This window comes from Ahaetulla prasina, chromosome 14, assembly GCF_028640845.1.
Source record: "Ahaetulla prasina isolate Xishuangbanna chromosome 14, ASM2864084v1, whole genome shotgun sequence".
In the NCBI taxonomy this organism is placed as follows: Eukaryota; Metazoa; Chordata; class Lepidosauria; order Squamata; family Colubridae; genus Ahaetulla; species Ahaetulla prasina.
In genome coordinates, this window is record NC_080552.1 from 12,886,331 (window position 1) to 12,901,880 (window position 15,550).

At 43.5% G+C, this 15,550-nt stretch overlaps 1 protein-coding gene across 1 annotated transcript in view; it reads right to left on the reverse strand.

Annotated features, from left to right (window-relative positions):
* Positions 1 to 15,094, reverse strand: part of CCNF (cyclin F) — a 32,400-nt gene extending 17,306 nt beyond the window's left edge. The window contains exons 1-8 of the mRNA XM_058157248.1: positions 15,037 to 15,094; positions 9,726 to 9,880; positions 7,564 to 7,670; positions 6,107 to 6,174; positions 4,740 to 4,933; positions 3,407 to 3,460; positions 1,759 to 1,863; positions 1,563 to 1,640 (exon numbers count right to left, since the gene is read on the reverse strand). Of these exons, the coding sequence (XP_058013231.1) occupies positions 1,563 to 1,640; positions 1,759 to 1,863; positions 3,407 to 3,460; positions 4,740 to 4,933; positions 6,107 to 6,174; positions 7,564 to 7,670; positions 9,726 to 9,880; positions 15,037 to 15,049 (774 nt within the window). The 5' untranslated portion in view covers positions 15,050 to 15,094. The remainder of the gene's footprint in view (positions 1 to 1,562; positions 1,641 to 1,758; positions 1,864 to 3,406; positions 3,461 to 4,739; positions 4,934 to 6,106; positions 6,175 to 7,563; positions 7,671 to 9,725; positions 9,881 to 15,036) is intronic.
* Between the last annotated feature and the right edge of the window lie 456 nt (positions 15,095 to 15,550).

Genomic DNA, 15,550 nt, shown 5'->3' on the forward strand with positions numbered 1-15,550 from the left:
TCTGATTGTGTTGTGTTTCGCCCGCTTTCACCGCAGCCGGGGCCTTCTTATCTGCTTCCGAACGCTGAGGAATGTCCTAGTATGCCTCCCGGCCCCAGCCCTGACTCCATGCCCAGACAGGCTGAGGAGGAAGAAGTACCTCCAGCCCCCAGCTCTGGCTCCATGCCCAGGCAAACTGAGCAACTAGACCCCTCCTCCTCCCCCACAGTATGTGAGCCTGAGGAAGGTCAATTACCAACAGCTGCAGACTGGAGTGACCCTCGCTTCAGAAGAATTGATAGGCGGCGGCGACAGAAGGAAGGGAGGGGCAGGCCTGGATAAGTGCTGAGTCATTGAGCCACACCCCATGGCCTATATAAAGGATCTGCTTTCTGGCATTCTCTGAGTCAGGCAAAGTCTAACATATATTGCTGAAGTCACTTTCTGGTCTCCTGCCTGAGAACTTTGCTAGGACTTTGGCAGAGCTGCAGAGGCACGCCTGATTCGGATTTCCCTGACCCGGTTGTCAGCGGAGGAGTGGGACACGACAGATTGTTCCCTTAGGCCCGTGATGGTGAACCTATGGCACGCGTGCCCAAAGGGGCACACAATATGCCATGTCGTCCAGCACATGCAGCATTGGCTGTCTGTCTTCCGGGTTTTGGACGCGCATGCACGCGCGACGAATCAGCTGTCCTTTGCGCGCGCGGCAATGCTGAAAACTGGTGTGCGCATGCCTGGGCATGGAGCCAGAACCCGGAAATTCGGCTTTTCCGGAGCGCGATCCCTTTGCATGCACAGCAGTGCCGAAAACCAGCCTGTACATGCACGCCGGCCAGCTGATTGTCAGGCGCGCACGCGCGCTACAACACAGAAGCTTGGTTTTTCCGGAACGCAGTCCCGACGAGCACACGCATGCGACGTTTCCGCACGGCCAAGGTTCACCATCACTGCCTTAGGCAACATTTCTGTCAGTTTTGAAAGGCAATTTTCCTTTTGCTTCTTAACTGCCACATATTTTAGCTGGCGAAGTTGGGAGGGGGTTGTTGTTGGAGTGGTCGAAAGTTAGTCATAACAACATTCCGTATTTAAGAACATCCTGCATCTGATGTAGACTGCCTGAAGATTGTATCCAGTTGAGGGTGAAGAGTTGATTGGACAATGTGATGAACTTGTGGGTGTGGGGCAGGGCTATGAACTGTCAACTGGGTGTGGAAAACCTGGAAGCTTTCAGTTTCGGGTTTTCCCACCTGTGCCAACATGACATCTCTAATAAATTGGAACTTTGAGGAACCTCAAGCCTCAAGAGCTTTATTTCGTTGGGGGTGTTCCCTGGAACACTGACGATCTCTTTCCCTCAGCCCTCAAAGCCACCACTTTTAACCATTCGAGCAATTTAGGGCAGGTCCTTCCTAAATTTCTTCCTCTACCCTAAAGCCATTGGGGGGCGGGAAGGAGAGATCCTGCCTCTTTTCTTCGATTGCTTCATGGACAGCATCTCTTCTCTTCATCCATTGAAGTCATGCTCACATCTCTTTACAAAGTGAAAAAAAAAGATTTGATCCTGGAACCAAGGGCCATACCTGAGCTTCCCAAGAACCTTTGGCTGCGTAGTCCCTCAGTTGTCTGAGGCTCTGGAGGTATCGGCCAGGATCTGACATCTGTAAGAAAGGAAGGGGAGTCATCACACCTTCTCCCTTCTCCTCAATGGGGTCCAAGGAACTCTTCCTGGAAGCCCCTTCGCGTTGCAGCTTCTTACACCAAAAGTTTTGAACTCACAGCAGCTTTTTGGTTATTTTGCCACAAGAGGTAAGAGCTGTGCAAGCAGCCATGCTTTGAGGAGTCCTCGAACATCTCCAGGGCTTCTTTCCTCTTCCCTTCATCCTAATAAAAAAAAGGGGGGGATGGGGGGGCGGACATGAGGGAATATGGGTTTGTTCTGGGAATCACATCACTTTTAACAGTTCTGGAGGCAAGACTGTCAAGCAGTCCTGGATTTTATTTTGCTTTAGATTTCAAGGTATCCTTTTTTTTCGGAGTATATGAAGCACTTCTCCCCTCCCCCCCCAAAGAAAGTGGGTGAAAATTTCGGTGCGTCTTATAGACCGAATACAGGCCCGGTTTTTGGGCTCCCGAACCCTCCGCGCATCATGTTTTCACCCTCCCCAGCCCCCAGAAGCACTCTGCGGGCCAAAAAATGGGCATGTTTTTGGTGAAAACTGGACGCACGGAGGATTCGGGAGCAGGGGTGGATTTCAGCAGGTTCGGACCAGTTCTGGAGAACCGGTAGCGGGAATTTTGAGTAGTTCGGAGAACCGGCAAATACCATCTCTGGCTGGCCCCGCCCCCATCTATTCTCTGCCTCCCGAGTCCCAGCTGATAGGGAGGGAATGGGGATTTTGCAGTAATCTTCCCCTGGAGTGGGGTGGGAATGGAGATTTTACAGAATCATTCCCCTGCCACGCCCAGCAAGCCACAAAACCGGTAGTAAAAACTTTTGAATCCCACCACTGTTTGGGAGGCTAAAAATGGGACTGTTTTTGGCCTACAAAGTGCTTCTGAGGGCCGGGGAAGGCAAAAATGGGACACGCGGAGGCCAAAAACTTTTTTTTTTTCTTATTTTCTTCCTCTAAAGCTAGGTGCGTCTTATAGTCCAAAAAATACGGTACATATAGCTGCCAAGTTCACATATGTGACCATTAAACACAAAAAAATAAAAACACGCAGCAGCTTAGCATCATGAAACAGCCATAATCTGCCTGGTTGATCTGATCCTGGTTGGTTGACATACCCTGGGTCACACTTTGATTCAACAATGTCATCTATAGGGATCTTGGGAACAGGGATATAGTGATATGGGATATCATGAAGCTGAAAAATAACCTCATGATCAATGCTCAATTACGACTTCAGAGTGTCTGTCACCATGAGTTCACCATTACAGTCAATATGTATTGTCCCTGTGCCTGAGCTGTTGTTTTTCTCCCCCAGACCAGCCAGATGAGCGTAGAGTTTGGAGAGGAAGGGACTACAAGAGAGTAAGCAGGCATACAAAGGGAAATACAGTGGGGTGTTTTCCACAGTGTGTTTGCAGCTGCTGGTGCCAGCACATTCCTTTGGGTATATATTCCTCATTGTGTGCCTACTTACTTTTTTTTAATCCCTTCCTCTCCAATAAATGTAAATACAGTGATTAACTCTCTTGTTAATTATCCCGGTGCTGGAGTAAGCATTTGAAAGGGTCAGGGGAGTAAGGAAAACAAAAAACTGTCACATTCCCGCGATTTTTCTCTTAACAACTGCTTCACACAACAACCAAGTTGCTGTCCAATTATGGTTGCTGTTTTGTTAGTGTCATTCAGAGCATCAAAACTCAAAAGATACTTCCAACCCCTGATCGCAGAGTAGATAATAAAATGGTCCTTACCTCAAAGAGACTCAAAACTTTTGCCAAACAGTATAGAATCGATCCTCGTTGAGTCTACAGAAAGATCAAAGAGGGATAGGTGGGGGAAGGACACATTTAGTATAAAGAGAAACTAGTAAGCAACATTTTCAGAACCGTCTTATGATTTTTTTTCTTTTGAACTTGCTAAAATAGGTTCTTTTTCATTACTAATGCAAATTAATCTGAGAACAGACATGTAAATGAACCAGTCCATAATTTTTTTAAAAAATGTTGCCACTGTTCAGGGGCCTGAAAAATTTAAAAACCCTGATTGTTGCAGAAAAATTGGTTGAGTCAAGGGCAGGAGTCAAATGGGGACTTAGTCTGGAATCCCTATGTTGGAACAAAGGAGTGAAATCTGACTCCCCTTGAATGCTGCGGAACCTTATCTAGGTAAAGGTTCCCCTTGCACATATGTGCTAGTCATTCCTGACTCTAGGGGGCGGTGCTCATCTCCGTTTCAAAGCCGAAGAGCCAGCGCTGTCCGAAGACGTCTCCATGGTCATGTGGCTGGCATGACTCAATGCCAAAGGCGCATGGAACGCTGTTCCCTTCCCACCAAAGGTGGTCCCTATTTTTTGCATTTTTTACCTACTTTCGATCTTCTAGGTTGGCAGAAGCTGTGACAAGGAACGGGAGCTCACCTTCTGACGCGGCACAAGGGATTTGAACTGCTGAACTGCCGACCTTTCAATTGACAAGCTCAGCGCCTTAGCTACTGAGCCACCACGTCCCTATCTAGTCTTACTTAGGTGTAAACTATCAGTCGGAGAAGATTCCTGTTTATAGACTTGAGCAATAAAACAATTGAACTCTTCATGGTTGTTTGCGCCTGACAAACTGATTTAGTTTATGATTTTATCAGCTTTAGAATATATACTCGTAGCTCCTTTGGCATAGCAAAAACCTATCAATCTATCATCTGAAATAAATAAGGACTAGAAATTTAAAACACGGTCAAAGACTTTGCAGGATTTGCCCTGTGTGGCTGGAACACTCATACAGATGTTAATTTCCCTGGATGCAAATTACTGCGCCCATTCTGGGCAACCCTAATGAGTGGGGTGGCCTAGAGGTGGCGCTCTCGCCTCACGACCAGGAGGCTGTGAGTTCGATCCTAGGTAGAGGCAGATATCTCTCTCTCTGGGCACACTGAGAATATATCTGCTGAACGGAACTCCGCAATGGCGACAGGAAGGGCATCCGGCCAGGAAACGCTCAGCTCCATTCAGTGGCCCAGACTCCACTCTGGGCAACCGTAGGTTCTGCAAATCAAAGGCCTGAGAGACGCAGAACAAAGGCCCCGGCTTACTTTTTGCAGCTGACACTCCCTTCGGAGGCTCTCGTAGACCACGGCTTTGCAACAGCTCCCACCCAGGGACCACGGGGGACGTATGAACAGCCAGACAAAAGGCACCGCGGAGACGTTCAAGCACTCGGCCAGGCTGAAAAAGTGGGATGCCTTGAGCCCATTCACTTCCGCACGGCCTTCATCGGAAACCGATGCTAAAAAAAAAAAAAAGGCAAACAAAAGAGAGGAGGGAAGAGAGATGATCAATCTAGATGCAGGATGAAATTTCAACTACCAGCTTGAGGAAGACGGCTAAGTTCCATGTTCGTGGTTCTAGTGCGGTGTAAGGCGCAAGAGCCATGAAGCAGGGCCCATCTGTTCCCGGTGTTTTCTGACCACCCCAGGAGGTCTGGCAAGCTGGTGGGCATTCTCCAGGTTCTTGGTGAAACAGGGCCAGCTGCTGGGGCCTTGGAAGGATGCCTTCTGCCAGGTATTTGGACGGCCCCAACTTTGTTGGCCTTCAGGAAAGTGGGAAGGAAAGAGAAAGAAAGAAAGAAAGAAAGAAAGAAAGAAAGAAAGAAAGAAAGAAAGAAAGAAAGAAAGAAAGATTTGGTAAGAATCAGGAAGGGAAGGGAGGAAAGACGGAAGATTTGGTGAGAACCAGGAAGGAAGGACGGAAGGAAGGAAGGAAGGAAGGAAGGAAGGAAAGAAAGAAAGAAAGAAAGAAAGAAAGAAAGAAAGAAAGAAAGAAAGAAAGAAAGGAAGGAAGAAAGAAAGAAAGAAAGAAAGAAAGATTTGGTGAGAATCAGGAAGGGAAGGGAGGAAGGAAAAAAGAAATATTTGGTGAGAACTAGGAAGGAAGGAAGGAAGGAAGGAAGGAAGGAAGGAAGGAAGGAAGGAAGGAAGGAAGGAAGGAAAAAAGAAGTATTTGGTGAGAACCAGGAAGGAAGGAAGGAAGGAAGGAAGGAAGGAAGGAAGGAAGGAAGGAAAAAAGAAGTATTTGGTGAGAACCAGGAAGGAAGGAAGAAAAAAAAGAAAGAAAAAGAGAAAGATTGATTTGGTGAGAATCGGGAAGGGAAGGGAGGAAGGAAAGAAAAAGAGAAAGAAAGGAAACAAAAGGGAGGGAGGGAAGAAGGAAAGGAGGGAAGAGGAAGGAAAGGAGAAAAGGGAGGACAGGAAGGAGAAAGAAGCAGAAAGGAGGGAAAGCAAGAAAGAGGAAGGAAAGGAGAGGAGAGGGAGGGCTTCTCCTTCAGATTTTTACATCAAAGTCAGCTACCTGTCAACTTATTCGTCACAACCCAAAGTCCCTTTGGTGCCAAAGGAAGTTGGGCCTGGCTCAACCTGGCAGGCCAGGACAACTGTCTCCAAAGTGGGGTGCACATACTTACGGCCTTCATTGTAGAGGTAGGCGATTCCAAGTTTAACAGCAGCTTCAAAGTTACCCTTTTCTGCAGCCCTGAAGGGGGGAAAAAAGATCAAAAGCAGACTCGTTATTTGGAGGAATTCAGAGCTCAGCAAAACACAGGGAAGCTGTAGAACAAATCGGGGTTTCCTTCTCCCCTTAACTATCTCTTAAGTAACGTATCTGGTAGGTCAGCCAACATCCCCTCTCGAAGAGACCATCGTTACCCTGAGAGATGGTGAAATTTGGAAAGAGCAAAGACCTTTTGCGCTAAAACTGTCTACTGTGATAGCGTCAGGTATAAATTAAATATTTCCTGACGGTGAGAACAATTAATCAGTGGAAGAACTTGCCTCCAGAAGTTGAGAAGGCTCCAACACTGGAAGTTTTTAACTGGTTTGGATAACCATTTGTCTGAAGTGGTGTAGGGTTTCCTGCCTAAGCAGGGGGTTGGACTAGAAGACCTCCAAGGTCCCTTGCAACTCTGTTATTCTATTCTACTCTATTCTATTCTATTCATATTCTATTTCTTTTCTTTTCTATTCTATCCTATCCATTCCATATATTCTATTCTATTCTAAATTCATATTCTATTTCTTTTCTTTTCTATTTCATATATTCTATTCCATTCCTAATTCATATTCTATTTCTTTTCTATTTTTATTCTATCCATTCCATATATTCTATTCTATTCTATTCTAAATTCATATTCTATTTCTTTTCTTTTCTATCTATTTCATATATTCTATTCCATTCCTAATTCATATTCTATTTCTTTTCTATTCTATTCTATTCATTCCATCTATTCTATTCTATTCTATTCATTCCATCTATTCTATTCTATTCTATTCCATTCCTAATTCATATTCTATTTCTTTTCTATTCTATTCATTGCATCTATTCTATTCTATTCTATTCTATTCTATTCTATTCTATTCTATTCTATTCTATTCTATTCCATTCCATTCCTAATTCATATTCTATTTCTTTTCTATTCTATTCATTCCATCTATTCTATTCTATTCTATTCCTAATTCATATTCTATTTCTTTTCTATTCTATTCTATCCTATCCATTCCATATATTCTATTCTATTCTAAATTCATATTCTATTTCTTTTCTTTTCTATCTATTTCATATATTCTATTCCATTCCTAATTCATATTCTATTTCTTTTCTATTCTATTCATTCCATCTATTCTATTCCATTCCATTCCATTCCTAATTCCTAATTCATATTCTATTTCTTTTTTATTTCTATTGTATCCTATCCTATTCTATCCTATCCATCCCATCCCATCCATCCATCCATTCTATTCTATCCTAGTCAATTCTATTCTATTCTAAATACAACAGGTAAACTTCGCTTAACAATTGGTGACTTAGCAACTCTTCTTGCATAGTGCAAGATAGCCGACGATTTCCCAAGTTCTAAAAAGTTACCTTTCAAAGATTTGCAAGTTTTTTGGGGAAGGCCACTCTTCTTGAAAGCTTGCACAGGCCCAAATGCAGGTGTGGTTATCTATAAGATACTTAAGATGAGAATGCACCTGGAAGAGAGTGAAGTAGACCGTAATAGCCAAGGAATCATCAAATAAGGGCAATTAACATTCAGCCAGGTGGAATACCCTGGAAAACAATTGTGCAAGACTGGAAGGATAAGTTATTCTGTTTGAATCACAGTTTGGTTTTATTTTTAATGTTTTATTTGTTTTATTCATATAACATTCTTTTTTTAGAAAAGTTTTTATTTTTTATATTTAAACAAGCATTACATCATTAATCATTCAATGTGTCATCTGGATACATATTTTGTGCCCTCTTATCTCTCCTTCATCATTTTCTTACTATATTTCTATCTTACATTTATGTTGATTCATTTTATTCCTCCTTTATCATCATTTTCTTACTACATTTCTATCTTACTTCTTCATTTAATTCATTTCCCCAAGATCTTACATTTATATTAATTTTCATATATATCTCTTCTCTAACCATTGATAAAATTACCCCATATCCTAAAATACTCCGATTCTTCCTTTTCTTTAATTGCCAATGTTAATCTATTCATTTCTGCACATTCCAATATTTTCTTAATTACTTCTCCCTCCAAAGGGAATTTGTCTGCTTTCCAATTTTGTGCAAATACAATCCTCGCTGCAGTATATAACATTCAATTTTCATCAAACAGTATGTATTCTGGGTACAATTACGTTTAGATAGTCATATTCATACATCTTCATTATATTTAATCGTCAGCATATTAATAATGTAACATTATATTATAATGACCTTAATACTTAACATCTTCTTCTGTAACGACTCTCCTCTATACTATTTCCTCCCTTTATATCTCCTTTCTAACTTGTTTCTGTCATCGAACCATTGATAAAATGTGTCCCATATCAAAAAATATTCAGTTTCTTCTTTATCCTTAATTGCAAGTGTTGATCTATCCATTTCTGCACAATCTAATATTTTTTAAATTACATTCTCCTCGGACGGGATCTCATCACTTTTCCGTGATGAGTCTGGGCAACTGAATGGAGCTAGCAGAGTGTTTTAATGGCCGGATGCCCTTCCTGTTGCCAGTGTGGAGTTTTGTTCAGCAGATATATTCTCAGTGTGCCCAGAGAGGAGAATATCTCTCTGATATTACAATTCTAGTTGTAATACAATTACAATTCTATTGTAATACAATTCTAGTTGCCATTAATATATGCAGGATCAAATATGCAGTCTTTTTATCATTTTTTTTTCTGATAGAATGCCCCACAAAAAAATCTCTGATTTCAGGTCTATATATAGTTTTATCATCTTTTCCAGCCATGTTGTGCATTTTTGTCCAACAATCACGGATTGTTGGCGCAGGCAACAGTTTTCACCTCGGTTGTGGGTCCTGATGTAGGCCTACTCTGTTTCCCTGAAAATAAGACCTATCCTGAAAATAAGACCTAGCATGGTTTTTATGTAGGTGCCTAATTTAAGTCCTACCCCTAAAATAAGCCCTACTTAAGAGCCTGCACAGCCAGCCTCCTGCCCCACTGTGAGCAAGCAGAAGTGGGCCTCTTGTACATGGGGGGGAAAAAATAAGATACTCCCTGAAAATAAGCCCCAGGGCCTATTTTGGGACCCAAAAGAAAATAATAATAATAACAGAGTTGGAAGGGACCTTGGAGGCCTTCTAATCCAACCCCCTGCCCAGGCAGGAGACCCTGCACCATTTCAGACAAATGGTTATCCAACATTTTCTTAAAAATTTCCAGTGTTGGAGCATTCACAACTTCTGCAGACAAGTTGTTCCACTTATTGATGGTTCTAACTGTCAGGAAATTTCTCCTTAGTTCTAAGTTGCTTCTATCCTTGATTAGTTTCCACCCATTGCTTCTTGTTCTACCCTGAGGTGCTTTGGAGAATAGTTTGAGTCCCTCTTCTTTGTCTTATAAGACCCAGTCTTGTTGTCTTATAAGACCCAGTCTTATTTTCTTTCTCTTATAAGACCCAGTCTTATTATAATAAGACCCAGTCTTATTTTCGGGGAAACATGGTAGCTAATACAGCAAGAACACCTATGCGGAAAGTGCAAAATAAAAATTTGGACTTACAGCTCGGAGGGAAAGGATGTCTTCTATAGGAAGACCTTTGAGAACATGGAAGAGGATATCTTCAGGGAGGGACAGCAGGGTCAGGACACGGGGCCTCTTCTTCAGCCTCCTCTTGGAAGGGACCGAGAAACACCGGGAACATCGGCAGTGGGTGACTGCAACGAAACCAGTGCCAGAAAATGAGAGGAACGATCAAGCGCAAAGAGCCAGGGCCACCTACCAAGGTGCACTTCAGAAGATGTATTGCTCAAAGCCAAAAGCAAGAATCTAATCCGCTGAAGTTTAATTATTAAATTGGTGCCAGATGCGGGTCAACAGAATCCCGGAGTTGGACTTGGAACGTTTGCGGTTACATAACAGGGTGGATTTGATTTAAATCAACTCGATTTAAATCATAATTTTTAAAGAGCCACTGTCATCTCTATCCCGCAGCGGCTCCTCCTTTGACCGACTGTTGACCCACTGACCATCCCACTCACTTTAATGGGACGGTTGGTGATGCGGCAGTGACGCAACAAGGTGAGGGACGTGGCGGGCAGCAGGTGAGTGGATGCCCGCTAACAGGTGCTGCCATGATGGATCTGAAATGACAGGTGCTCTTTAAATGTAAGGACTCATCCTCGCTGGTAGTTAGAATCTTTAATATTGTTATTTGCAAACAAAATGACGGTTTCCTATTTAGCTTGCAGAGCTTGGATTCACTGAACTGAGTTATACTGCAGAATATACAGCCTCATGCTACGTAACTAAGCTCCATTTCATGCCGAATAAACTAAATTATTAATGTAGCTTAAATAGAAAATTATCTTTAGATAGACTTTTACTCCAAAAGCATTTTATTAAAATAAATTTGATAAAAATTTTAAAAATCCAATTTAATTTTTTTTAATTTGATTTTTTTAAATAAATCATTGATTTTTATCCACCCTGCTGCTACCTAACGACTCTTGGCTAATGACTTCCTTAACTCCGCCCACAGCTCTGCCTGTTCTTCTTGATAGGAACCGATGTGGAAGCACTAGAACTCCCAAGCCAGATGACATCGCCAGGCCTTGAGTTTCTCCTAGAAACTAGGTCAATTCCCACAATGGACCTACTATCATAAAAAACCCGTGCCTGTTTATTTCGGAGAAAGCTCTCCAAAATTCAGTATGACTTTTCTTTTGAAGTGAAGTTGCGAAGGTTTGAATGGGACGACGGAATCTTTGATCGACGGAAACAAAGCAGGAACCTGTGTCAGGATTTATAAACTGGGAATCTAACCTTTCGGATTCTTTATCTGCCCGTGTAGGTAATGGCTCCTTTATGCTAAAAGCTATCCAGCAAACCTGACCCACCCTTTGTAAAATTATCTGACCTGGAATTTTAGCAAGACTCCAGGAAGTTGCAGGAGACGTGACTCCTTAAACCATTGTTGAAAAGGTACCTTTTTTTTTTTTTGCTAATTATGGGATCGCCCCAGATTGCGCAATAGCAAACCACTGCTAAAGAAGATCGCCAAATTTCAGCAGATTTTCAAATGGGCAAAAATGGCAATTTTATTCATTTGTATTCCTGCCTTTACTATTTTTTTTTCTTTCCGAAATAACTCAAGTCAGCAAACATACATAATTTCCTTTCCGCTTTTCCCCAGAACAACCCTGTAATGTCAGTTGGGCTGAGAGAGACTGACTGGCCCATAGTCAGCCAGCCAGTTCTCATGCTTAAAGCAGGACTTGAACTCATGACCTCCCGCTTTCCAGCCTGGTGCCTTTTGGATGCATTTTTAATAAGAATTACATACAGGTAGTCCTTCACTTACAATAACAATAGTACTTAGACTTATATACCGCTTTACAGTGCTTTATAGCCCTCTCTGAGCAGTTTACAGTCAGCCTATTTGCCCCCAACAATCTGGGTCCTCATTTTATCCACCTCAGAAGGATGGAAGGCTGAGTCAAACCTTGAGCCTGGTGAGATTCGAACTGCTGACAGTTGGCAGAATTAGTGTGCAATACTGCCTTTTTAATACTGCATATGCACCAAGACAAATTTCTTGTGTCCAATCACACTTGGCCAGTAAAAAATTCTACTCTATTCTATTTTAACTACTGCACCACCACGGCTCAATATTATTATTATTATTATTATTATTATTATTTATTAAATTTTTATACCGCCCTTCTCCCGAAGGACTCAGGGCGGTGTACAGCCAAAGATAAAAAGTTGATATACATACAATTTAAAACCAAGATTTAAAACTAAGCAAATTACAAAAGGCCAATATTAAAATTTAAAAATTTAAAAAACCCTAAGACAATAAAAACCCAATTTAAAATTAATAACACTATTATGCCAGTCCCGCTTGAATAAATAGATGTGTTTTCAGCTCACGGCGAAAGGTCAGAAGATCAGGTACTTGGCGTAAGCCAGGGGGAAGTTCATTCCAGAGCGTCGGGGCTCCAACAGAGAAGGCCCTGCTCCTGGGGACCGCCAGCCGACATTGTTTGGCCATAGTTCATTTAGTGACCATTCAGAGTTAAAACAGCCCTGAAAAAAGTGAGTTATGACCACTGCAGCATCTCCAGTCATGTGATCAAAATTCAAACACTTAGCAGCTGACTCATATCTATGACAGCTGCAGTGTCCCGGGGTCATGTGATCCCCTTTTGCGACCTTCTGACAAGCAAAGCCAATGGGGAAGCCAGATCCACTTAACAACCGGGTTACTAACTGAACAACTGCGGTGATTCACTTAACAGCAGTGGTAAGAAAAGTCATAAAATGGGGCAAAATTCACGTAACTGTCTCACTTACCCAGCAGAAATTTTGGGCTCCATTGTGGTCATAAGTCAAGGACTACCCATATTTAGTAATTAGTATTACTAAATTAATATTTTAAAGCAAAGGATTTTTAATTAAGGTCTGTGCATTGTTTTTTTTCCACATGCCCATTTCCCACTTGAGTAAACTATACTGTAAACGTAATTTTTATACGCACAGGGAAACAAAAAATTCATGTGACACTATTGAGATATTCTCTCTCTCTTTTTTTTAAAATTTGTATTTATATCCCGCCCTTTTCCGAAGACTCAGGGCGGCTTACACTATGTTAGCAATAGTCTTCATCCATTTGTATATTATATACAAAGTCAACTTATTGCCCCCAACAATCTGGGTCCTCATTTTACCTACCTTATAAAGGATGGAAGGCTGAGTCAACCTTGGGCCTGGTGGGATTTGAACCTGCAGTAATTGCAAGCAGCTGCTGTTAATAACAGACTGCATTAGCAGACTGCAACAGACTGCATTAGCAGTCTGAGCCACAGAGGCCCCTTTATTGGGGTGGTCTGGAATTGAACCCACAATATCTCCAAGGTGTGCCTCTATCTATTCAGATAGCATTAGAGCAACTTGTCTTGAGGGAAGAAAAGATGCTTGCATTCAAACATCTTTAGGAAAGTCAAAACAAGAAAACTTTAATTTATTCTTTCCCCCAGAAATCCAGTTCTCTTTACAAAAGAGAGGAAAAACCAGCAAAATTCGGTCGAGTGAAACCTCATGGTACAGCTTTGAAGCCAGCAGCTTAAACTCTTTTAAAAGCTGGGAGCTGTTTTAAAATATACAAAATTGTATTTCTTTCTTCTGAAGCCACTAATCAAAGTGAGTTCTCGTTTTACCATGCATGAAAAAAAGACTAACTCTGCTTAAAAGGCAGATAATTTCTCCTTTCAAAGACTTTGAATCTTTTCTACTCATAGCAAACTTTGCTCTAAATCCATGAAAATCTGGATTTATGAGCTACCTGTCCTTTTGGTGAAGGATGGGGGAAGAAAAAAATATACCCCAATGGCAATTCCTATTGTAAAAAAGGAGAAAATTTGTATTATGGTCTTATAGAGAACCATGGAGAAATCTTAAGCCAATCCCCTCCGCAGACAAGCCAGCTCTGATCTTCTAATAGGCTCGGCTCACTTTTTAAATCGACCCGCCCAAAAACTAGGGACGTCCTCCCCGTTGAGGTTTTAAAAAATTAGAATTTTTTTTTGTAAAAAAAAAAAAGTCATCAATAAACCACTTCGACTCCAGCAAGGAGGCTAAACCATCCCTCCCAAAAAGAAAAAAAAAAGTGGATTTCAAAGAACAAACTAGGCAACTTGGAAAAGTTTCCTTTACAAGCCACGAACAGCTCAACTTTAAAACCAAGTTTTGCAAAGACATCCGGTGGTGTTTCTCTGCTTGGGACTGGGTGGGTTTGGCCAGCTGGGGAATCAATGGGGGTCTGCATCGAAATTGGGAAAACCCTTTTGGGGAAAAATCTAAGCTTTGGGCTCAGTTCACACCGCCCAGATGAGGCTTTCTGACAATTGCATGGGGAAGAAGGGGTGGGGGAGAGAGGGAAGACGGTGTACATCCCCCTCCCCAAGTCCTAAAGGATGGATTAAAGGTGTTGTGAGGGACCGTGGAGGTCATCTACTCCAACCCCCATGGCCTTGCATCCTGCGCACCCAGCCGGGTCTTTGCACTTATAATAAATAATAACACTAACAGAGTTGGGAAGGGACCTTGGAGGTCATCTAGTCCAACCCCCCTTGCCTTTCATCCTGCGCACCCAGCCGGGGCTTTGCACTTATAACAGCAACAGAGTTGGGAAGGGACCTTGGAGGTCATCTAGTCCAACCCCCCTTGCCTTGCATCCTGCGCACCCAGCCGGGGCTTTGCACTTATAATAATAACAGTAACAGGGTTGGGAAGGGACCTTGGAGGTCATCTAGTCCAACTTCCTTCCTTGCTTTGCATCCTGCGCACCCAGCCGGGGCTTTGCACTTATAATAACAACAGTAACAGGGATGGGAAGGGACCTTGGAGGTCATCTAGTCCAACCCCCTGCTCACGCAGGAGACCTGTGCTTAGGGATTCGAACCGCCGACCTTTCTGATCGACAAGCTCAGTGTCTTAGCCACCGAGTCAGGCTAAACTCGTGTCCAGCCAGCCCCCCTTTCGGACGTGGGGTTCCAGCTCTCCCGGGTCGCAAGCATCGCTTTAACCTGCAAAAGTTAAAACCTTGCAGAAGCCCCTTCACCCCACTCCCCAAAAAAGGCAGGGTGGAAAGGGGCTAAACCATTTGTCCCCGGGGATGAACGGTCGTGGGGATGAGTCACTCCCGTGTAGGACATTCCCAGCAAAGCTTGAAACATCCCCCCCTCTCCCGCCCCGCCTTTCACTGAAGACCCCCCCCTAAATAGAGGTTAAATATGGGGTACATCCCCCTCCCCAAGTCCTAAGAGCAACTCCCAGATTTTGCAAATAGGGACCCGCGGAGACCGCTCACCGCCCGCTTTCATCCTTGCCAGCCGGCCGGGAAGCGCTCGCAAAACTGCCGCCGCGGCGCCAAGCAGCTAGTTCGTAGTGAGCGCCGAGCCAGCCGGGGGGCGGAGCCCAGCGAAGGCTCCTCCCCTTTACTCCGGCTGCCTACCGCTCTACAACCCCTTAGCCCCGCCCTTTGGAGGAGAACGAACTAATAGCCAATCGCCTGGGCCGAGTTAGAGCCACGCCTCTTTCCAGGTTTTTTAAGAGCCGGCCACCTCGCGCTCTCTCTTTTTTAAACCTAGCAAGAGCCGGGATTGGTCGGAGGGCGGGGCGAAGGGCGGGGCGAGAGGGAAAAGAGGTTCCCTCGCTTGGGGAAGGAGTCAAAGCCGTCAAAGCCGCGAGGGAAGGATTCGAATTCCGCGCGCGGCGTTGGGGCGCAGACGCAGAAGCCGCCCGGGCGATGAGTGATGGTTCATGGGTCCCCTTTAAGGAAACGGGCGATGGGTTTCCCGATCCCGTGCAATGCCCCTAAGAAT